This window comes from Mugil cephalus, chromosome 2, assembly GCF_022458985.1.
Source record: "Mugil cephalus isolate CIBA_MC_2020 chromosome 2, CIBA_Mcephalus_1.1, whole genome shotgun sequence".
Taxonomy (NCBI): Eukaryota; Metazoa; Chordata; class Actinopteri; order Mugiliformes; family Mugilidae; genus Mugil; species Mugil cephalus.
This window is the reverse complement of record NC_061771.1, coordinates 15,319,300-15,344,723: the sequence shown is the minus strand read 5'-3', so window position 1 is coordinate 15,344,723 and position 25,424 is coordinate 15,319,300. Positions and strand designations below refer to the sequence as shown.

Sequence of the window (25,424 nt, the reverse complement as noted above, 5' to 3'; positions counted from 1 at the left end):
CTTTCTCTTGTTTGGGTAAATAATTAAAAAAAAAAAAAAAAAGTGTGACGATAACATGATTTCTTTCCAGTTTTGCCTGTAAAGTTAATCTGCATTTAAAACTTCAACACAAAGCATAACAATGCACAGAATTTAGATATTTGTATTAACTTGAGTAACAAATAAAAATGCTTTAAATAAATATAAATTTTATTAAAAAAAAAACACCCACATATCAGCAATATCAGGAATGATATAATAAACAGCTTTCAAATAAACTGCATTCAGTACATTACAATACTTACAGTATTAATACCCATCCTTAATTCATTTTTTTTGTAGCATACCAAACTTCAGGAGAACTCGGGAAGCCTTAAAAAGTAAAATGACAGGCAAAACAGTTGATTTTTTTTTTTTAATATATATATATGTGTGTGTGTGTGTGTGTCTGTGTGTGTGTTTTAGTGTCAAACTGCAAAAAGCCAAGTGTGTATGAACTGTTCGCTTAACTCTTGAGCTGGCACATGAAGTGCGCCTGTTAAGCAAAAAAAGTCATTCAAGTAATGTTGACTCACTCAGAAACACTCTGAAGCATCTTCAAGTATGGCTATGCTTTTAACCCGCTATCTTACGGCACCTTGCCTTTCCGAACGGCAACCTGCTACTGTAGCTGGGTCCTGTACAGTGAAATTCAACATTTTAGTATGGATATTTGTTTTACAAAACAGTTTTTAAAAAAAAACTTGAACTTCTAATGACTGAGCTAACATGATACTCTAACTGTAAACATTGCCATGACAGTGAGTGTAATATTTACAAAAACTTCCTGGATATTCTAACCAATATCATTTCGTCAACCCCAAAAAGCCAAAAGTATTTTTAAAGTTTGATATATGAGGAGCCGCGGGTAAATTTGACAAAGAGAACCTACATCAACATTAAAGAAAGAGTTATACTCCTGCAACGCAAATTCTTGGTATGTACAATGTGACATAATTTATTTAATTTTTTTTAACACATATACAATTACTTTAAATAAAATGTTTTGTAAGTCTTTATTACATATTTTTTTCCTGAAAAAGAAATGAAGTGCTTTCAGCAAATGAATGTGTAAAAGTGGGGTGAGTTGTTGCTATGACACGACTGTCGTTCAATTATATATATCACATTAATTAAATCAAATAAACAGGGAATAAACCATTGTACAATTGCTTAGTGGTTATAAATAAATTCAACTATACACAGGCACAGCGATGTGCAACTACATTAATCACTATTCTTGCCTCTTAGCAAAAGCAAATAGATGCTTTTTATCATTCCCTTTAGTCAACTCAGTGCATATATGATCAAATTTCTTGTAAATGATTACCACCATCCTACCAGCTAAAATATAAGTAGGGACTTGCAGGAAAACCTATTTTTTTTTCCATCACAAAATGACTTTGACATAAATTCTGTTGGGATGATTCAGGATGCAATGGCAATTCCCTGAATGCAAAAGACATGATGAACACAGGCAATGAAAGTGTATACAAAATTAGTTGAAAATGTCCCTGATTTTACAGTAATGTCAAAGAATCAAGTTAATTTAATACTTTCCAGCAGTGATGAGAAAGTAATGAATGAACTGTTATGGATTTAGGTGGCCTGAACATGTTATTAACAAATTTAAAGTAATATACAATGATGAAGAAGAATATGTTCTCATCCTATTGCCTAACTTGTTTTTGAGGTATATGACTGGTTGGTACTGTACATTATTTAAAAGCCTTCTTATTGTCCAAAGAGTCTCACATTGTACGTTTCTAGTAGGTTGAATAGCACCTTATGAAAAAAACAAAAAAAAAACACAAAATCTGTTGAAACCCAAAGAAATACAACAAAATATGCTGTTAGCATTCTTTACAGAAAATCTAAAACAGTAATTCCAAAAAAGGGCAATTAATTAATTTACTGTACAAATCTCACATGTTTATATTACAGTTAGATTACAATAATCAAAGACCCCACAGCAAGCCAGCTGCCCTCCGAAACTGACACTGAGCTTACCCTGTTTTATGTTCCTCAGTGTATAGAAAGCACATTTTATAAGCACAACAGACATAAAACTACGTGTAATATTCACAAACCAGGTTTGTTCAATGAACCTGCTGTAAGGAACATTAAAATTAGTTGCTGTCAACAAAGTAAATCTGGAAAAACATAAAATAACACAAATGTAGGTTTTTTTTTCTTAAAATGTTAAAAATGAACCATACGAATGGCTCATTTTACAGTATAAAGAGAATGAAAGAAGCACCAACATAATGATACGTTTAAAAAATAGTTTTCCGTGAACTCAGTCACCCCATTATAAATTCATAAATGTAACTTACTAATTAATTGCTGTCTATGCAGCAGTACAGTATATCCAGGTTTTAATAAACATTTAATTCTCAGTATCAAATAGTGCTCTCAGAAATACTGACTTGCTAAAAACCATTATGATGCTGATGATTTGACAGTGGGATGATGTTTTCAGTGTCCCGTTGACGTAAGTAATTAAATCTCACTCGTAGAGTGTGTTGTGGCAAACACTATAGCACCGTGAATGTCGTCATTTACAAAGTCACTGTTTTATGTCACGATTACATCGCCAAAATCTTGTAAGAAAAATAAAGCCAGCAAAAATGAAACTGTTTCCAGCTAAAATATAGTTCCTCAGATATCAGACTGAAAGCACCAGAGATTTTGTGTATGTTGCCAAAGTCACCAAACAAAAATAAATACATCCTTCGTGGGGCCAACTAGTAAAGCTCGATTGTTAAAGAGGTGACAACCTGATGTGAAAGGTTAGTATATCTAATCGGATCAGTTGTTCGTTTGACTGCACAACATGAGGCTGATGAGAGGGCATTAGTGCTTGTGGTCTTTTTTTTGTCTTCCATTAAGCACTGTCAGGGTCTTCTCAATAAATGTTTTCTATACAAACTGACTGTATGGCCCTGTGACCTTGGTGAAGGCATACGGAGATGTACTGACGAATGTATTTGTTGTGCCTGATAAGGACCCCTCCATTAGTGCCTTGATGAAACGCTTGTAGGGAGGCTCCCCTGTGGGCTCTGATGACTCTGGATGCTCACGCTTTACCCCCTTCTTGTTGCTCTTGCTAGGTGTCCCCTCGCCACCATTCCTCTCTGCTTCTTCCTCCTTCTCACGAGCCTTCTCTGCCATCTTGGCTTCCCACAGTGCCAAACCATGCTTGGCCTCGTTCAGATTTTTGTGCTGGTAAAAGACTAATGAAATGCGCGTTGGGTGGTTGCGATCTGGATTTTTGAGCGGCGTTGTGGCGTGAAGTTCCCGTTTTGCGCACTCAATAAGAACTGAGCCATGGCTTGGGGCCACTGCCACACCACCTATGTCAGGGTCCAGGAAATTGTGCTCATTGTCTGACCACATCTCTGGCTTTTTGGGTGTTGTGGGTGTCTGCGGTGTTGTGGGCTCCTGCTTAATACTGGGACCCATGATGCTTCCATTAGGCAGACCTAACACTGACTGTGTTTCAGGGTTTAAACACCCACCACTCAGCTGAGCAGGAAGCATCGGTGTGCCAGGCATACCCATCTCTGTCTTTATTTGCATACGGAAAGAATCTTGTCCTGGTGGTAAGATTTGAGGGCTCTGAGGGAGGTATGGATTTGGGTATTCTCCAAACTGATTGCCTTTGCTCGCAGCAACTGTGTAATTTAAACCTCCATGCACTGAAGATGTTCTTGAGAGGGGGTCCATAAACTGTTCTTGAGAGGGGGTCCTATTAGGGCCGTAAGGTCCATAAGGTCTCATGGGGTGAACTGGTCTCATGTTGCTGGCATTATAACCATTGACCTGTAAACCGGGTTCACCGTACCTTGGTGGATAATTGACCTCATAGTGTGGATGTACACCGTACTGTTGCTCTGAGTAGAGTGGCGGCCGTTGTTGCCGATACATCTCCAGGTGCTTTGGGTTTGAAGCATAGTATGGATGAAAATTGTCAATGGGCATTCCTCCATTACACTGATAACCTGGGTATGGACGATTTGATCCATTCATGTAAGAGTTTGGTACATGAAGTGGGGAAGGGTAAGGGCTAGCTGGTGGTGGTGGCTGAGGGGAATACATGCCGCCTGGTTTGGAAGTGCTTGGAAAAGACACAGGGTGGTTTGGGAACCTGGTGAAAGCAGCATTTGTTGGCCCAGGATAAGGGGGAAGGTGCTGTTGTTGCTGTAGTTTCTGAGGATGGATCCCAAGGGGGTGTGTTGGCTGACCTAACTGAAGGGCTGCTCCCACTGCTCCCACTGCACCGGGAATAGGTCCTAGAAAACAAACCCAAATAAATGTAGAAAAGTCTCAGCACCAGATGAGTTAATATGTTGGCAAAAATGTGCATTTTATAAATGTAACCCTACCTGCCATGGGAGTGCCCTGAGCAGTATTCTCATAAGTGCCTGCTTTTGACTTGGCCAGGAGGGCCTTCTCTGCTTTATCGTTAGAACTGTCCAGCATGGCATTCTTGTTTGCAGCGGCCTTCTTAGCATCCAGCTTCTTTTGCCGGCAAGACTTGGCAGGCTCTGCAAGCATGCGCACCTGGCGGCGGAAGGCACTGAGGACTTGGATGGCCCCTGACTTCATTTTCTCCTGCTGACCCTCTTCACTGCCGAATTCGTCTGTATTGGAAGCTTTATAAAGTGGTAAGACGTGGAGCTGCTCGTCTTCTGGGATCTTTCCAATCTCTCTGTTGTCCTCCCTTGTTAAAGTACACACCTAGGAAAATGTTAAATACCAAATAAGTCACTCATTACTGTTACAAACTGTTTTATGTTTGAGTCTCTGTATTGTATTTCTTACATCTTCAAACTAATTCAACACACTAAAATACAGCATACGTAGAAAGCTTACCACAGTGCTGCCGCCTTGCATGTTGTGGAGATCTCTGTGGGCATGGGCACAGAAGTCCATACAAGCTGTGACCCCAGAGAATGGGCGACCCTCTTTGAGCCCCAGACGACAGTCTAGCGCCCTATTTTCATGTTCCACCTACGTCCGTAAAACAACAAGAACCGCATGAACAAGATTAGAGTTTGTGAAAATGGTTCAGATGTCAACAAGAAGACTGTCCAGACAGTGTCCCAATATATTCACCTGGTTTCCATAAGCTTCAGGTGCCATAGTTTTATACAAGGGAGCAAGCAAGCTCGCCAGATTTTGAAAGCTGTGCTCCATTCTCTCTTCCTGAAAGGCAAGCAAAATGTCAGTATTAAATTATATTATTTAACGTACTATATTCAAGTAAAGAGGCATAGTAATTTTTATCTACATTAAGTACCTCTTTCATATCGTCACCGAGTAGCTTGAATTTTCTTGGGATTTTGCTCCTGGCAAACTTGCAGCCATTGTAGTACATGCTCCATGAGCAGCCAAAGGAGAATGATGCCCCACTGGCTTCAGGATCGTATCCCTGGCAAGCACAGGTCCTCCTGAAAGGGCAGGGCAGAAAATTGGGTTGATGTCTCATTGTATCCCCGCAAATTGTGTGTTAGACAGATGGGTGACTGAGGATCAAATATGGAACTGGTTATGATACAACAAACGTAGTAATATGTACAACAAAACCAATGATTTGAAGTAGAAGAAAATTACAGCAATTCTCTCTATACAGTTACTATATATTCTGTACATTGTGTCTCTACTATATACCTACAGCATAAGTACAGACAATTGTGTTTTCCTTTTCAAAATAAAAATAGTTATTTTTTTCTTTTTATTTCAGCCACGATGTAATAGATAAGGCCAGATTTGAGTCGTGTAGTGCTTTCACTTACTCTTCATTGAGAGCACATCGACGCTGGGTGTGGGCTCCGTGCTTTGTTAGAGTTTCACTCAGCTCGAGATAGAGGCGGTCAGCCAGACTGGGTAGTATGCCTTCCCAGACCAGGATTACGACAATGATGCAGGCAGTGTCACATCTGTGACCATTCCGTTCCCGCACCAACACCAGTAGCTTTTCTTCCACACTGGATCGACGAATCACCTGAACCAAACAGGTATGGGAATGCATGCACACAGTTATTTGAAGAGCAGTTTTGTTTGCATCTCAAACGAAATATACAATTATGTGTCATACCCATTTTGCTATGGGGCACCCTTGTGTACTTTTTCCTTCCTTGCCGGTGTAGATTACTTTCTCAATCCTGATGGCTCGACCACTTAGGCCAGACCTGCAAAGCAGAGTAGAGGAATTAAAATTAACGTTACAGGGAAAAGGTACACTGCAGTTATGAAACACAATTCATCTCTACAGTAAATTCAGGTCAGATTTGTAGTTAACCTTTTTTCCATCACTTCTCGAATCCCAGCAACACTAGGTGCTGACCCCAAGTGAGTGTAGTATGGACCTTCATCCTTCTCGCTGATTTGTTCTAAATATCATAAGGCAAAATATGTTAATATTTACACTTCAACAGATCAGTCATGGTTACACAACATTATGAGACTTACCAACGCAATGGCAGGATGCAATGTCATACTGTGTTTTCATGGGGGTATCCAAAAGATTTTTTATAGGGGTATCCAATAGCTTCATAGGAGACTCCATAAAACTCTGTAAGAGTTGTTCTTTCTTGGGAGTGGAATCAGGTGGTTTTTTAAGAGCCACGTTAAATAAAGAAGCTGCTGATGAATCTACTCCACTAAGATCAGTGTTGGTTGACAGGATGGTGACCGGTCCAGAAGATTCCACTTTGACTTTATTTGATGAATTAATAACGAACGATTTTTTCTCATACACAGGTGAAAGCTGGTACTGCCTCAGGCTTTGTTCCATAGAGGCCAGGATGCTTCCCTGCTTCTTGTTTTGCTCACATAGGGATTGTTCATTTTCTTGCTTGACTTGCATTCCACCCATGCATGCTTCTTGCATCTGTGACTGCTCCGAACCAGGACGATCATATCTGGGTCCATTTTCGATTTTTACAGTTCTTGGGATATGTTTGGGGTCACTAGTGCTTACAGAGGGATGAGGAGGGCCTTGGCGTTCCTGCCTTTGTAACAGGTGCATACGCAGTGCTGCATGCCGTTGAAAGTCTACATGGGGACCTACAGGTCCCAGAGGTAGTCGAGGTCCCCTTTGGAACTGAGTGCAAGATGTCTTCTGCTGCTGTTCAGCTTTCAGATACATCTGTGTTGTCACCTGTTGGTTTAACGCACCTTGTGGTAAGTGAGGTTGTGACTGTGTAGAGGTCTGGGGAAAGTCCACATGGTTGGGCTGGTGGCAGTGGTTATTAGGCTGCTGTGGTTGAAATTGCTTGAGGTTACTGCTGCCTGAGTTTGGTGGATACTGCCTTTGATGATGCTGCATTTCTGCTGTGTTATTAAAACTAAATGCTGCATGGTCACTGTGCTGGATGTGTTGGTTGCTTGGTTGAGTAGAATTGCTTCTCAGAGGTTGGTTTGTTTGACACAGTTGTTGGCCTGGCTGAGGCTGACTGTGAGGTCTGTAATTGGGAGACTTCAGTTGCTGCCCTTCAAACTGGGGCGGATGGGACAGTGGACGTTGAAGGTGACAGTGCTGCTGTTGTTGTTGTTGTTGCTGCTGTTGTTGTGTTGCCAAAAATCCAGGTGACAGTATATCATGGAGGTCGGTGTCTTCACGTAAGTGCTCTGACTGCATCTGGGAGTGGCAGCGGTTGTCTGCTTGTGTATTTTGAGGAAAGTTAAGCTGCTCAGACATTTTCTGGTGTAGGGGCTGCTGTATTTGAGGTGCTTTAGAATTTGACTTCTGCCACTCAGGGGCAGTGTTGTGCTGGACTGGAGCACAATGTGTTTTGGCTGGTTGACAGTTCTGCTCTTTCTTCTGCAAGCTGTTGGACCCATGACTGTTGTCTGTGAAAACTCTCTGTGTCTGGAATCGTTGTGCTGGGTTTGACTCTGACATCTGGCTCTGAACCTGGGGGTTAGCTGTTTGCTGTTCTGACTGAGGCTTAGAAGGGAAGCCCCTCCACATGTCCTGCTTTTGTGCCTGAGATGTTGGGCCACTTGCTGACTGCTGCTGGGAATGTGAAGAATTTAGATCCATCCAGCCTCTCTGGTTAAGAGTCGAACAAGATAGGTTGACTCTCGGCTGAGATGTGTTCTCCATCCCATTTTCTAACCTAGTGTCATGTGGCTGTTGCTGATGGTGCCCCATGGGTCCCGAGCTGTCAGCAATATGTGGGTTCCCAGAATTTTCTTGGAAATTCTGAGGTTGAATCCCATACTGAAGGCCTCTGTCACTGCCTTGATACGGATGGTGACCAGGTCCGGGTTTCTCACTTTGCCCCATATTTTGCATCCCAGAGTTGGGAAAGGATCCATATCCACCTGCCTCTCCTGCCTGTAGGGGGTTGCTGCTCTCCAGGAAAGAGTTGTGGTTAAACTCCTGGTGGGCTTTCACATATACACCATTAGGATTTGCGTCATCTGGATAACTCTGTGCATTATTTGGATGCTGTTGTGAGTTGTTACCACTATTTGTAGATTGGATCATGCCTTGCAACTGCCCTAGAGACAGTTCCTGACCAGAGTAAGATGGTGGCCTCTGCTGATGTTGTTGTTGCTGCTGGTGGTCTGCTCCAAAATTGTTGGAGTATCCATTCACTACATAGTTGATGGAGTTATAATTGTTACCTTCTTCAGAATTTCCAGATACCCCTGGGTGCTGTTGCTGTGAGTCAGGCATCTGTACTGAATTGGGCAATCCTGAGGTTAAAGGGGATTGAGCACCTTCACTGGAGAGCTTACTGGCCAGTGAACCATTGACAGCATTTGATTCTGACCCAGATGTTTGTGGTGCAATGGACACTTGCTCAGGATAATACTGAGACAAAGTTTTCTCTAACAGGTCACCCGGAGTGCTTTCTATGGTTGAGGAGGGTGATACAGCACCATTTGAAACTTGTTTATTTCGTGGTAGACAGAAAATATCTCCATTAGGAAAATTGCAATTCCTCTTATCTAACTTAATCTCCGTTTGTGGAGAACTGTGTTCAAATTCTGTTGCCTTTGTCAACTCTGGGAAGTTGTCCACCAAATTAGAGCTCATGTCATCATTTCCTTTCATCTCGGAATCTACTTTCATTTTCTTGGACTGGTGGACCAATAAGGATTGCTGCGGTACGTGGTTTAACTCTCCATTCATCAATTCTCCATTCATCATGTAGGGTCCTTGATCAAACAGCCCTTGCTTTGAAGCAGGGTTGTTGTAGTTTTCCCTGTGTCTCTTCAAAGAGTTAGCACCTGTACTGGACTTATAATTGTTCCAGTTCGAGTCCCCAGTGATCTGCATAGAATCTCCCTCTGTAGACTGGCCTCCATTCTGCAGTTTGTGGGAGATGTCGCGAGGCGTGTTGAATTGTGCTAATATCAGATTTTCTTCCGTCTCATGTCTGGCCTGTCCTGTTTCCATCTGGCCTGCTCAGAGTCCATACACAGGGCTGCCCTCTGTCCGTCCTGCAAGACAGAAAGTGGGAAGGAAGTGTTTGGTTACATCATTTTTAAAGCAGCTATGTTCTTTACATACGGCTGTGTGTTAAAACAGTTTGTCCACACCAAAAAACATTTCATGTGATTATTCTATTTCTTTTAAAACATTTACGTCATGATGCTTTGTTTTTCCTACAACTGATTTATGGACCGCACTTAGACAAAAAGAAAAAAAAATGTGTTGTGAAAATCTGTTACAACTTGGTAATATGGCTAAATGTCTAAAGCTGAGGAGACATTACAAGACTTTTTGACAAATTTTACCCATGATTCCCAATTGGGCCAACTCTCGATGGGGACAGTTGGCATCTGTCTGTGAAGTGAACAGACCCGACATAACCTCAGTTACAGTCAGTCAAACTATTTTTTTATTTGAATCTGGGCGCAATCGGGTAGTTTGAACTGATTACCGAACCAACTGCAAACATGTGTTGCCAATAGCCAATGAAAAAAAGGGTGGGACACAGGAAATAGCGCCAGAAGATGACAGGAAGTAGCGGGGATATCAACAATTCTGCCATAGAAGTGGATTCCCCCTGACCAAATGTCTCCAAAAGAAAAACAGCTCCCACTAGCAAGTAGAAAGTAAGCAAGGAGAAGAGAATGTAAACATGAGGTAATCAAAGGATAGTGGTGGCTGACAGTGTCCTACATGAATCTGAATCATTAGCAGCTTCCTTATTTACAATGGCTGTTTAAAAATTATGTTAACAAAAGTTGTCCCGAAGATACAACATGAAACCATTTTCTCTGACTGAAAGTTATGATGTTAATTATATAGAAGGTAAACAAATGATGAATGACAAAAAAATCTCAGTCACAGCTCAATGATCGACAAAGCATTTCATCTAAAACAGTGGGCTAACTGCACAGCAATGCTCTGTTAATGTTTGCTTTGAACACTTGATGCTTTCTGAACTTAGTCTGATGTTCTCGTTTCAGCATAAAATAATTAGGTGCGGAAAATTGTATAAGTCACAAATAATAGATTTTTGTTTATAATTTATTTGGGATTATAAGGCTAGCAGATAGAGTGCGCTAGAGCACTTTACCCTTACAACTTCAGTTGACAAATATTTTCTTGAGTTGCCTACATTACAAACATAGTTTTTTTTTCTTTTTCTTTTTTTATTACAAGACAGAATGTGTGAAGTGAAAGTCTAGCTGACTGAAGGCGGTAGGATCCGAGGTTAAGGTCCCAGATGGTAGATGAGAGGAGGAGCTGGCTGCTCATCAGCTGTTCAGTTGAGATATTCCTCTCCTGGCCTCGCCACATTGTAATGTCAAATATGCAAATACTATTCACTTCTCAAACTGTGACCCTTTGTTATCAGGTCCCTCAAAACTCGAGCACTGTGAGGTCTCTGTCAGGAACTTAAATTTAGCACAGAATCTAAACTGACCCCCACATTTTTTCCCACAGTGACTTCATTATCCTGACCCTTTCAATCCTCTAGTTTAAGGAAATGTTATTTATTGGCACATTTGAGGGCTGAACATGTTACAACTGAAGCTTCAATACAATTTTTGCTTTTAAACTATATTAATGTGTCTGCTGGTACATTTAATGTTTGCGCTGCAATAAAGCTGGTGCCAAGGACATACCCCAAAACCTTGGCTGTCGAAAGTTGGCTAAATGTTTTACATGGCAATCTAAATGATTTGCTTTGGACTGGAATATCAAATATAGCATTTTAAAGCACATGAATAGTTGCGATCAATGCTATTTCTGGACATTGATCATGAAGTTGTAGGCAAATGAGCCAGAAACAGGAAATGGGGCGTAACCATTTATTGTTATATGTCAGATGTGTAGTAAGTCCTATTAGATTGTAATCAAGGTGTAAATAAAACCTAGAGGCTTAGGTAGCAAGCTGAGCTCCTGGTGTATTTCTAATTATTGTGTGCTCTCTCTCTCTCTCTCCGCCAGGCCAAATAGATTCCTGTGATTCCAGTCGAACATTGATTTTTGTCTGCTGCCCTCAATTATTAATGCGTGTCACATCTGCAGCATCTGCAAAATCATTGCAGTGCACAGGTACAAAGAGCCGCAGACTAATCCATCATAATTATGAGCAACCCTCTTCTAGATGCCAGAGGAATGGTCGGCTTTGTGTTGAGTGTTAAAGTAAAACAGTGTTCAGCATAAAGGCTGGATGAGAGAGAAGATGTTTCCTAAGGATCATTTGTGGGAACTAGAAAGGAAAAAAATGCAAAATATTTGTGGTATTATGACAAGTTTCTTTTGGCATAATTTTGCTCCATCAACAGCAGAACAGCTGTTGTCTTCAAACAACGTTTTTTTTATGGTCTTCTTTGAAAAATTTTGCGACTTGTATAAAGCATTCCAAGATCCCGAGGCAGCGCACTAATGCAATTCCTAGAAACCGTGTGTACATCATGCACTGCCTGGTCAGGTGGACAATGTGTAGGTGAAAGAATAAGGCCACTATTGGAGTTGTGTCTCAGTCGCCTGTCTGGACCAAGACGTCAGGAGACTGTCAGAGCGAGCTCTGCTCAGCCAGGCAAGCTAGTTGACATAATGATCACCTTCCCTCTGTCACTCGCCCTTCCAAGACATTAGCAGCCCTCCAGACCTCCAAAGTTAGAGTGCTAAATCTCCCACTAACGAGCCAAGCTGTTACAAGGGGTGTCTGGAAGCTCCTACTGTTGTCACAACAGAGCAGCCAGCTGCCTGTTAGCAGGTGGAAAAGGGAAGCGGCACAGCAAAAACAAAGACAGCTCTCAGGTCAATGGCGAGGGAAAAGAGCCTCAAAGGTGTCTTTTTGTCTGCACTAGGCGAGGCATGAGCATCGTCCATCTCAAATATCGACTTTTATGCCTTGTTAGCTAGATTGAAATTCATTTGACTCATTCATCCATTACCCTCATTTAAAATAGAGCTGATATATACTGTATGTGCCAACGAACGCATAGAATTCCAAAGATATTTTACCACGCGTGGCTGTTTCTCCATGAATTTGATTGAAAAGATTTAATTAAGTTCACGGCTAAGCTGAAGAAGCTCCTTGTGAAATGGCTTTTAATAGCGGTTGGTTTTTAATAGAATATGAATCTATGAATCTATGAGCAAGTAGTCTAACTGCACACGCTAATGAACTACTCAAAAACAGAGCAATTAAAACTAAAAATTTCACATACAGCTGCTGAGGCACCAGTTGCAGAAGTGCCTCAGCAGAATACCACCATCAGCGCTCTAATCAGGAGTGACCCTGAAGCTATTTATGATCACGTCAGAGGCATTAAAACTGAAATGTGTTACTTTGACTAATGAGTACAGTAACACTATGTGGGAGCTGGGAATGGTGCGTGGCTCCTTTTGATGCGTGACAAGTGGTCTCTGCATTGGGAAGGCATTTTCATTCACGTAGGGCAATGTTCATGAATGTTTAAATAGAGGACCTGCTCATTTTGGATGCATGTATGTATTTGCATTTTCCTGTGTAGTTTGTTAGCAAAGACAAAAAAAAAGGAGAAGAAAGAGGTGAAGTCTCTGTGATCAGACTTACACTGAATTTGGGGCAGATTTTACTGATGTACCAAAGAGTACCGGGAAGGCTGTATTGTTGGGCATTTTTAAAATGATCAGATCGGATTGAGCATGTTGCTGAGCCAAGTATTTTGCATTTGTCTTACATCAGCCGTAAACTAAAAAGAAGCGTTATTTGCTGCCTGCAACAACTTGACACAAGATTTGAAGCTTAAACAATCTGATGTTGAATTTACACACTGACCAAGAAAACTGACTAAAACATTAAAACATATATATATGTATTTCTCCATGGATTTGTTCATTGTTTTCATGTAAGTACACAAAGAACACATTAGGAGTAAAATAACGCCCCCATCTTTTTTTTTCTTTTTTTTTTAACATATAAAGCATCCCTCAAAACATAACAATGAGGTAAGCGAGTGACTGCCACTTCCCGACCCCATGTGACTACTCCTTTGTTTTTGTGGCCCTCAGTGCAGTCTGTAAATCAGTAACAAAGTCAAGAGGTGAAGACTGGTGCTAAGCTGCTTTCAGTGCAGCTCCAGTCCTATGGGACACTCCAGAGTTTACAATGGACTGAAGGGAGCCAAGCGGCTTGTCACAGTTGGATACACCCACACTGACAACAAAAAAAAAAAAAAAAAATCTTTGCAAACCTAGAACAAAGCCAGAGATCCCAGCTGTGTGCGTCTATCTCGGCTTCGGACAAACATACAAACACACACACACACACACACAAGAATTATGCAATGTTTTAAGTCCAACTGTGACTTTGTGCTTTACGACAAGTATTGGCTGCATCTTGTTAATTATTCATCAGATGTGATTCACAGTCGGGCCGATCTATTTTTGCTCTGGAAGTAGAGCACTAAACTAAGCCAGAGGCACAGCGTGGCAGTGGCTTTAGTTTGGATTCCGGCTGGAAGTTATAAGGCTTTGATATATTTTGGCTTTCTTTCCATTAGCTAATGTCCACCAGGGAAAATGTGAACTGTGGTTCAGTTTATGATATGACTCAACTGACTTGGCTCGAACCAAATTCCTGATAAAGCTTTCTTTCCCTCCAAAACACAGTTTCTTTGTCTCTATGTGCTGCTGTTTGGTTTCCCTCCCTCTCCCACAGCCTCATCTCTGCCCTGTAATTACACTTCTGGTTCATCTCTACTTATTCATCTACTCCCTCTTGTTCAGTCTGCCATCTAACCTGTGCAGTTATGAACCTGGCTAAACAGTCATTTGACATAGTTGCTGCCTCTGTAGCTATGTATTTGCTGCCATTTATAGACGGTCAGTTGCTTTAGTGCTTTGAAGCCCGGGGGGCAAGGGTGGACTCTTGGACACAGTGTGGCCAGTGTTGCAAAACAATGAATGCTGTTAGCCTGTTAGCACAAGACTCATTTTATGGAGACAGTTAATGCACATGACAGTACAGGCTGTGTTTTGTAATTTTTCTGTACCAAAAGCAGAAGTATGTAATTTCTGTTTGTCCATCAAACAGTGAAAAAAAAAAAAAAAATTGTTCAACTATGAGAATTTGTTTTGTGAAATTTATTTACACCAGTGGCATAGTGCTTTGACTTCGTAGCACCAGAGTAATGGTGTTTAATGGATTGGACGCGCACTTTGTTTTTGTTATTGCCAGAGAGAGAGGGCTAGTGAAATATGAGAACTGCCATAGTAGACGGGATCTGTTTGGCGTGACTTGGCAGCCGCATGTGACATTCAGCACTAACGACAGCTGTTGGGAGATTCAGGTCTCTGTACTTTCAGGTTGGGACTTAGGCAGCCGGGCTAAAGAGTGTTAAAGTCACTGTTAAAAACGAGAGAGATGTGCAGCAGGCCAGTAAATCAAACGCACACGCACACACACTTGACGAGCCACGGCACCATTTCGTCGAATGCTCCAAAGAATACACCATAGTCTCAAGTGCACATTTCCTTCTCTTTGCTGAAATGGGCCCATTTGTATTTTCCTGTTTAAAAGATAAGAACACCCAGAGCATGCACCCAGTCCAAAGACTATAAATTTTCAGTAGACTCAGTAAGGGTAAAAACCTAGATACTCTACCTTGTCAGCTGAGTCACGAGAGTCTGGTTATTGCTGATTTTCAATGTAATATTACCTCAAGAGTAACTACTATAACTTAAGCTCCTAACCTAAGCTAAGTTTCAACTTGCTCTTAACATTACTTACATTTTAAAACTATTTAAGAAAGAACTCGTTCAAGGCTTTATGCACATTCCAAATGAAGTATGTGCACCTGTATATTGTGTGTACTGTTTGTATTAGGAGTGTAGACATTAACCAGAAAACACTGTTTTCCGTGTGAAATCCTGTGGGACCCTTTAGTTTTAACAAAACAGAAACCAAACAAAACTCGACCTAACAGCAAACCATGAAAGTTCAACTGGTTTTTGGTAATTAATGTCTTAAAATAGTATAAGTTCTGCTCTGCTGTTTGTGCTGACAGACTTCAGTAGGACAGTTGAGACTGCACACGGCTTAGCTCCGAGTGAAACCTCATCCTTAGCAACCCTTTACCAGTGTAATCAGGTCAGATGACTTGCATTCTACAGTGTGTTAAATCCCTTGCATAAATATAGAGCTGGACTTGTTGCTCCACAAACCTAATGACCTCTCGCAGCATGCTCACAACTCTGCATTCCTGCTGACTTGGTGGACGGGGATTTAACGTTCAAAAACTAGTTTGTGATCTCCTGAATATTCTTTTTTTTTTTTTTTTACACTTAATTCATTCTGTGGTTAAGCCACATAGCCTCCACACCTCTAACAAAGACCCAATAAATGAGCTGAATCAGTTACAGTTTGTCAGCAAAGACGGCAGAACTCCATGCATGGATACAGATTTGCCTGACTACAGGCAATGTTGGATTATTTTTTTTGACATTTGAATAGATATTTTGAATTATGGCAGTTGAAAACATGTGGCTTCCAAATGAAAAGAGAGCATTGAACTAACCGGGGGTGTGGAAGTTAAGGGAGTCACTGTGCTGAGTCGCTGTGGTCACAAAGTAATAGGACAGATGTTCATTCATCTTCTGCATCGCACGGACTCTCTTCATCAGGCCCTCGCAGTTGTGATTTATGTCACATGGCATGCAGTGTGTGCAATGCACCTCACATGGTTGCTCGTGCCAACTCTGTAGCTCTCCCTTTCTCTCCGAAACATATGACGTTCCCCGGCTGAGAAACAAAAGCCGCCTGTGTCTGTAGTAAAAAATTCCATGCCGGACACAGATCATCGAAACATTTGCTTCTAAGTGCCCGTGTCTTGTTATTACACACCTTAGCGAAACAGGGATCAACACGTACCAAGCTATCAGCCCACCCAGTGAGCATCCAAGCAAATTGAAAACAAAAGTGATATCAAAGACAAACGGCTTTAATAAAAGTAGTACACAGATACTAGTCAAAGATCTGTGGCGCATGATTCATGTCATTTCCTCGTCTATCATATCAGAGCAACACATCATTTCCTTTACTTTCCCCCAGGTGAGAACTAGTTTGAACAGTTTGTAACCGATTTTGCATCCGGTGATGAATGCATCTCTCTCGTATTTGACACTGAAGCTTCTGTTTTTTTATTAAAATGCTGATTTTTCCACTGGTTACTGTATAGGACGCAGATACACGTGAAGGTTGTTACCAGGAATGCTGATGCTTGTGGTTCAGTGTTACTGATGTGACGCATGTTGGTTCCATTAATAATAACAAAGGTTGCTGCGAGGCTTGCTGCATATGAACTCGATAACCCGGGGGTCCGGTCTTTCTTTCAGGTGGGAACAAGCAGTTATCTGATGGTCGTCTGGGCCCTGAGCACTAGATAGTGAGGCAAGATTGGCTGCGTCACATGCCACCCTAGCACAACACGTCTGCTTGTCTTCCCTCTTCTGTCCTTACAATCTCAGTGGCGGACCAGAGTGGTGGCAGGTAGAGTCAGCGTGTTAAAAAACTCTGAATGTGCCAAACTCCGCACATGTGTCTCCTTTTCATGCCAGTGTACAATGTGCATGCAAAAACTAGTTAATTGAATTCAGCATCTTGACTTCTTCTTAGACCAGATTGATAAATTACTACAAAGACCTGAAGACACAAACTTCTGTTTATAATTTCTTCCCTAGAAAGTCTCCTCCCCCTCCATATGAAGAAGGGATTGGTACAATCTACGTTGTTCTTTATGTCTAATGTGAGACAGATGTGGCCGACTTTTGGAGATTCCCACTGCACAGATTCTTTGTGCTCACGCGGCTTTGTGTCTCAGTGCCTTCTTTCGTTGTATTTTGACATCACTAGATAGATAGATTACTTTATTTATGACATCCTTTGAAGTAGTAAAACTATTGTAATTAGTTTAATCCAATGAGCTGGGTTTAACATATCGTACATCACCGGTGTAATTCGTAAAAAGAAATACCAGTCCGGTTTTAACTTCAACTCTTTGGCAGATGGCAAACAGTTGATGTTTGAACAGTAGATGGATTTGTGAACCCAACACATGGATGTTAAATAATTTCAGCGCATACTGCAGATCTTACTGTCAGTGGTGTGTAATAGTAGCTAAAAACACTCAAACTTTGTAACCACAGAGTCCAATGGCTAGCTAGAAAAAATCATCCAGTTTGGATGTGAAGGACAAAAATGGTGAACCGGTATCGTACAGTGAGTCTATAGTAAGAGGTGCTGTGCTCGTTTACTTAAATAGCAGGCTTTCATCGCAGACCAGTTTTGGTGATGTAATATTTGTGCTGAATGACTGAGCAGTATCTGGTGAGTCGGTGAATGTCAGTTAAGAGATGTCGTAATGTAAATTCCTGGGTAATAGCTGTGGCTGTGGTTCTGTTGGCTGTCCACTATTCGTGGGGGTTGGCAGTTCAACTGGCACTGGATTAAGTGCCCTTGGTAAAGACACCGCAGTTTCCGGCATTGTTGCGTTGGTGATAGGTAAATGACAAGCACTCTAGTGCTCTGGTTACTGGTAATGTAACGTTGTGTAAATGCAGACCTTGTCAACCCCACCTCTGTACATTTCTGGTACGTCCTGTTCAGCAGGTATTCAGGGAAAAACAACAAGGTGTGAGTCACAAAACCTCATGCTAGCACGTGACACGTTTATCTTCTTCAATTTCTGTCATTGTGCATTTTAGGATATTTCTCAACAAAAATATCTAATGTCTCTGTATTATTTTGGAAGAGTTTGGTCATTTGGTCAACAACAAAAGTGTAGCAGCGATTGCTAACAACTGGCAACAGTGGTAGATAGTGGTAGATAGTCGTTGAACACCAGCCCAAACCTCACTTGTTAAACCAGTTCGTCTTGAATTGTACCTATTTCATCAGCACAGCCTAAAAAGAACGCCTTCCTGGATTTGAAGCTCCCTTAGCAAAGCTTACACAGAGAGGCTAAACCTTTTTTGTACCTTCAAACCGCATCACATGGAGACTCTAATTAAGAAATGGGCTCCTGAGCGTACAAACCCAGTAGCCTGCCCCTAGCCCTTCACAATCCAACATATCCCCTCCCAAAGTGCCCGTCCCGTTTCCCCTCTAACCCTCTGTCCATGCAACAGTCAATATATCTGACTAACTTGATGAACCGTGCGCACAGCAAAGTTAATTTCTTTCTGAGTGCATGGTAGCCATGGCGACCATCTTATGAGCGCTTCAAAGCCCATCTGGTCTAAACATTACCCCAGCACGGCTGACTGCAGAATAGCGCTGGTGTGCACATGTGCTTTATGCGCTGATCCTACAACTACTTCAGAAACCTACATTTGCAATTTTGCAGATCGAGTCGCAATTTGGAAAATATAAAGAATGAAATGATATCACAAGAAATGCTTTTGTTGATCTTTTCCTCCTCATTCATTATTCCTTTCACTACAATCTGGCATGAGATGAAAAGCTCATGCACAAAGCCTACAGATGCCGATTCCCGAGTTTCTTCAATGCAGCGTCTTGACTTAGCACGTGATGAGCTCACAGGCATGTCTATTTAGCAAATATTTCCCTCTGCTTGCTTGCTCCAAATCCAAACCAGCTTCCAATTAAACAGGAAGCAGAGGTGAACAGTAAACAGGGAAAAGGAAACATTATTGGAGGGAAAAATATAACTTGGCAAACAAACATGGCAGCGAAGGAATTTTAAACCGACACAATATCGAGTCAGAGTTTCAGCGAAGACTTGTTTTTTGGGAATGGAACTCAAGCCATGTTTGGCAAGCTGTGCTTTCTTTCCTTTTTTCATGAAACACAGAGCTAAAAATATTTCGTAGTAGTGGTCACTACTGGTGTGAATGAGAAATATTTGCTACATGCGCTTTAGTCATCTGGAAACCAAATGTGGGGATATTCTTTCCCCCATTGGTTTCCAAGCAGCCTGGCTTAAGCCACTGTTGCTAGGGTCCTCCTTTCCCTCCACTGATTGGGCGGCACGTGACCCTCATTGGTTTCATTACTTCAGTGTAAGGTTTCCAGATATCTTTCACTTCATCACGCACACTTCAAGGATTGACTGGGAGTTACAGTTGTTTCTAACATTTAGATCTTAATTGTGCTCTGTGTATTGTTTAAGTGGGGACTTCAGATTCTGAAGGTATCATTAAAATGTGGCGGTTCTTCAAGAACTACTCCAAAACGTAGTAGAGGAACTAGGGTATCGTCTTGTCGCTGTCTTTTCCTTGCATGCTATCCCATCCTTTCTACTTATTCAGACATGGGGCTAAAGTCCGACTTTGACATTTTCCCAACTTAAACACATATAAGGCTGCGAACCAGTCCAGTTGTCATTGAGCACTACTCGGAAAGACACCAGCTGCTGCACTTGTACATTCCACTTGGGAAACCTAATATTGAGGCCAAGCCACTCGAAGCTCTCGGAAGGTAGTAAGTGATGTCATTCAAAGCCTTTGGTAGGGTTACGCTTCTAAATGACAATCAGGGCCAGCTGTCTTTCTTTGTGTTCCTTGTGCAGACAACAGGGGGCCATGGAGCCTAACCTTTTCAGTGACAGCTCCTAGCAGCCAGGCGCTTCATATCTGACAGCCATTTTAGAAGATGGCAGACAGCAATCAGAGGAGGTTGTTTGGGTGATTTTGGGCTGATTTTAGGTTATGCCATCGTGACAAAGCTTTGCGTTTCATGATAGATAAGCATTCTGTTGCATTAGCTATGGATTTATGTTAGCAGAAAACACGTTTTGACATGCTGTATTGTCCTGATGGCAAAGTTTTTTCTTTCTAATGATCCAGCCTCACCATTGTGATCAACTTGATTTAACTGGAACCGATTGACCTCGATAGATTGTGACACTAAAGTCTTACTAAGGGTCAGACCTTAACATGAGGTTCAGTCACCTTTTTAATATTAGCATGGCCTATTTACAGACTGTGTTCAAGTTTGCTAACGCTACTAGACATGTGCATGCATTTGTCTCCTAGCATGCAAGGAGGGCGTCCATCTCGATTTAATGCATTTATTCCTCGTTTTTCCCTTCCAAGAACTTTAGCCTGCCAACTTAATTTCTATCTTCACAAAGTAAAAGTTTTGTTTTTAGGATCACTAAAGGTTCACAACCGTGATTTCAGTGAAGTTAATGGAAAGCAGTACAGTGATGGGGAACACCACAGTGGACTAAACTTAGTTTTCAAGGGTGTCTGTACCAATGTAGTTTCATGTATGATATATGTTGGGGTTTAATCATAAAACTAAGCAGATATTGCAGTGTTTTTTTTTTTCTTTCACCACCCTCCAAAGGTGAAACTCTTAAGGAAGTTCATGGAACTTGCATAGGTGGCGAAAACGTTTACACCCGGTCTGTTCTCCTGATGTAGCGCCGTTGAGGCCTCCACCTGCACAAAGGCTATGCAGAACGGTACGAGAAAAGGCCAGTCCACGGTCTCGCAACGTTTTCAGGCGTCGACGCACGTAACTATTGTTCTTTATTCATTTATTTATTTATTTATTGCTTCCAGTAGCGGAACCAGCGACAAACGGCACGGAAGAAGATTGCCCAGGCCTCGGAGGAGTGGCCGGGCGAGAAGCGGGAAGAGATGCTATTCGCTTTGGGGCGGTTACGTAACATCTCACTTGCCTCCCTCTCCGCGGAATGCCAGGAGAGTGTTTGTAAACAGAACGGCCATGTGCGTGTGCTCACGTGGAGGAAGCTTTTGAGTCGCTGCCCTCGCTGTCTCACCCCTGAGGTAAACCCTGACATCGATACACGCTCGCAGGGCCAGCACCACTCCCTCCGGCCCTGTGCCACTCAAACAGCGCCTTATCACTCTCACTCCATAATTACGCCTCAACTCCGCTAACAACGCACGCCGCAGTGAAAGGAGAAGGCCAAGAGTCATATTTGTGATTAGCGGGCGACATCTTTTGCATGGCAGACTCATAAAACCATTATGACCTGGAAACCGCTCCCAAGCCATAGCAAGGTAGAGCCTCCGCTAGATAGAAACATTGGCTGTTGGTGATCTGTATCTGCTTTGGTGACCACTCTTCAACCCGTAAAGCTTTGCAGGAAGTAGACACATGGCGATTCGCAAGTCAGAGGACCTGGATATTTATTGTTGTGCAAAAAGCAATGGTAAATGTCCATTAAATGTCAAAACCCTTACAAATGTCTTGCTGAATGTCAGCGACAACATGACATGCAGCTAAACCTTCCCAAAATTCTGCAGGGATTTTCAGTTTTATGTCGAAAATCTAGTTCATTGAGAAAATTCTTACATCCGCGCGCACGGTCTAGTAAGTATTAAAAAGAAATGTGCGCAAATACACAACAGCGTTATAGTGCTGTGATTCCCTTGCAGGAGCACCACAGTTGCTGCTTTACTCTTGCTCTCGGTAGAAAAACAACCCCCAATAGCAGACAGGAGTGAAATCAATATTGCAAAAAATCAATACAACACTGAGTATCTCGCCATTTTGTCTTAGGAAAGCGGTTGAGCTATGACCGGCTAGCAGGTAGTACAATCTAAGATGTCTAACTGCCACGGGGCTTGTTTCTGTGTCATTTGTGCAGCAGCCCCTGGGTGGAAAAATGATCTGTGGGCTGGACAGAGCAGGGTCAGAGGTGAGGGGCTTGGACAGCATTGTTGTGGAACGCTATGGCAACTGGACATTCTTCCCAATGGTGATATTGTCTTTGCCCTGGGAGTGACATAATAGGGACTTACGGCCGTGGCGAAGGAGCAATCCAAGCACATGGCTTTATCTGTAGGTGTGGATGTATGAGAGAAGCTACGTGCGTGTGATTGATCTATACGGCCCATCCCCCACTCAGCCCCTGTAGACCGATTAATGCTGTGGTCCCTGTTCAGCTGCTGATGTAACAGCAGGCCTGCGGAGAACCACTCTAGCGATATTGTGTGTTTTAGAGTTTTTAATTTTAGATTGCGATTGTATTAGGCAGGAAACGGATTACACGACTAATGGTGCACTTCTATTAATGAATTAAGGCAATGAATGGACTCATTGCCTCCGAACAATGTGGTAGATGCGGGTTTTCACATGACACTTTGACATGAGGCATTATCTACAGTGTCTTAACATCATGAATGGGTCAGCGGCATCTCCGCGCACACACAAGCGTGGATCACCTGATCTCTGGCAGTCACAACATACTTTACGAGGACTACGGAGAACGCCGTTGCTTAAGCGCTCGTGTTGACACTACACAGTCAATGACCATGCTTGCCATATCAAAACACAGCCATGCCATTGCGTCAGAGGGGCACACCACTACTGTTGGTTTGAAAGTTTAGTGGCAACCCGCTATGACTGAAAATGGGATTCTCTCCCCCTACAAACAGATATCTTTCAACAGTGGGAGCCGCACGCTCAGAAAATGTAACCACAGAAGAAGAAGAAAAAAAGATTCAGATGGGGGAAGTGTTTGACTGTCAGAGGATACTTTGTTATCAGCTGTTCACATAAAAGCTTGGTAATTGTCTCCTCGTCACTTGACAGACAGATGACTTTATTCCCACTTCACTGCCCCTCTACCTTCTTAATATCACATTCTGTTCGCGCAGTGTCAGTGGATCCACGCTGGTCTGTTCAAGTCTCCGGAGACCAGTAATTTTAGCATCGATTAGAGATAAAAACTTAAGTTCTGTGCTGCTCCTGCAGGCCGTCTGCACTGTTAAGTTACAATGCCCAATTAAAGGTTAGGTTTTATTCTCCACCTTGCAGACATGCTTTTACTTCGCCTGTGACCCGAGGCCATACAGTGGCCACATTACGACTGTAGTCAGTGGAATACACAAACCCAATATACAAACCAAAGGGAGATCTGTTATGTTCTAATTAGCCATTCACATGTTAATTTTACAGAAACACTTCAATGTGCGAATTCAGGAGGGGGGGAAAAACAACTAACAAACAATTAGATAGTTGCTAATTGAGATGAGGCCCCCCTGTCCTGTAACAAATCTGAATTGATGTTATGTTTGGGTAAATAATTACAGCTGACGCACATGTTAACCGTTCTGTTGTCAATAATCTCTTCATCAATGACTCTGTTTCCTATATAACACAGAAGCCTGATTGTTGCAACATGAAACTGCTTGTAATGCATCAAAATGTGTCCTAACCACTGGCGTAAGCTTAGTCAATTATTTTGACAAGTAAACCATGTGTGGCTCCTCTTTGGCAACAACCCTTTGCTTAGCCTCAAGTTAAAAAATAGGCTCCAGAATAACCATTCTTGTTCCCCCAGCTAATGGTGCAGTAGGATTGAGTTTCATTTCCTCCAGAGCTTTCTGACCTTGCCTGCCTTCACTACACTCTGCCACCACAATTCTCCTCTCCTTTGCTTCTCCTTGGGATTTGCCTTTGTGTCTGCTTGTCATTCACTGGTGAAAGCAATGAAAGCAGATTCACAGAGATACACAAAGCCAGAAGCCTCCAGCTCTGCTGCTGTGCAGACGCCATGCACTTACTACTGTTACTTACTACCAGGTTGGACTTTTCCTCTCCTTCTCATAGTCCTACTGAAACCTACTGAACAGCAATAAACAGGCACACACAGAGCAATGGACATTAGCGTGAGAGGAAGCAACAGAAGATAACACTTCCTGCGTCTAATAGAAACTATCATCATCTTGTAGTAGCCATTAATTACACACAAAAATGTTAAAAATGTGTTTTGCACTCTTCCGAAACTCACTGAAAAAAAAAGAAAAACACACACACACACTGCACTCCCTTGCAAATATTTGACATCTTATATAAAAAAAACGCCAGGTTTAGAAGGAGAGAATTACAGAGCCATTTAAATTATGCTTAAAGAAAAACTCCTGAACAAGCAGTCTAAGTACACCATTTTCTATGATGCATTCAAAAGCAGCAAAAATGTTGGGTTAATACAATATACACAGGAAAACACAGGAGGTCTCTCAATTTTAGCTGCCAGAAAAAAAGAGAAAGAAAAACGTCAGCCATGTTGGAGTAGCTTTATCTAATATCCCCTCCTTATTATGTTAGCTCTTGCTTTTTTACGGTGGTGGACATCTGCCACACTTCACCTGACAAAAAGACCACCAAAAATACACCCAGGCTTAAAGGAGAAACAGGTAAATAGAGCATGAACACACAGGGCGAACCCTCACCTCCGTTTTATGTCCCTCCACTTTGTAGAAATTCCAACAAACCGTCTGGATCTCCTCTTTAACAAATCCTAAAGGGCAGCCATCTTGCCTCCTTCTGTTCTTCTATGAAACAGACTATCCTCCACATCAATATTCATGAAAACCGGTCTGACGTCGGCTCTCATCATCAGGAGAAGCCCGGGTGTCGCTGTTTGCCGGCCCGACAAGAACACTCATATGTGACTCTGGCGTGAGGCAGCAGAGGCACATGGAGTGGACGGGATCCTGCTGCAGGTCGGGGCGAAGAGCCTCACTTTGGAGGCGAAGTCAAATAATCACAAAATCACTTTCCTGCTGAGTCCTTCCACACAAAGAGACAGGTTTTCTTTCCCCCCTCTGCTCCCTCCTTTTTTTCTCCTTCCCTCAGCCGCACACAATAGTGAACACTATTATGGCTGCCCCGAAGCACTGGAGTGGATTTTGGAGCAGGACAGGACTCCAGCCCTCGGTGCACTTTGTGTTGAATATTGCACTGGTCTCCCAGGTTGTCTGACTGAGCTGAATGCCTCCACCCCCATCCTGTTCTCAAACAGGAAGCCAAGTGACTCAGGGTTTTTTCCCTCCCTTTTACACTTTGTCTTCTGTTCTGTCATTGGTTACAGAAGTTCCCCTTTTGGTGTAGTAGCATTCCTCTTCTTTTTAGAGCATTACAGCAGCAATCAGATGTGGCCAGTTGGAGCCACACCAGTTGAGCAATGCGCTCATTTCCAACGGCCTG

The 25,424-nt window shown here is 42.3% G+C and overlaps 1 protein-coding gene across 1 annotated transcript; it reads right to left on the bottom strand.

Annotated features, from left to right (window-relative positions):
* Nucleotides 1–168: 168 nt before the first annotated feature.
* On the bottom strand, nucleotides 169–25,194 carry tet2 (tet methylcytosine dioxygenase 2). Its single transcript, XM_047577665.1, has 10 exons — nucleotides 24,668–25,194; nucleotides 6,496–9,483; nucleotides 6,326–6,416; nucleotides 6,122–6,215; nucleotides 5,820–6,028; nucleotides 5,324–5,474; nucleotides 5,140–5,229; nucleotides 4,897–5,034; nucleotides 4,407–4,761; nucleotides 169–4,313 (listed from the first exon to the last, which is right to left on the bottom strand). Exons 2-10 carry the CDS (start codon nucleotides 9,437–9,439, stop codon nucleotides 2,941–2,943), a joined length of 5,445 nt encoding a protein of 1,814 aa, XP_047433621.1. The 5' UTR covers nucleotides 9,440–9,483; nucleotides 24,668–25,194; the 3' UTR covers nucleotides 169–2,940.
* Nucleotides 25,195–25,424: the final 230 nt, after the last annotated feature.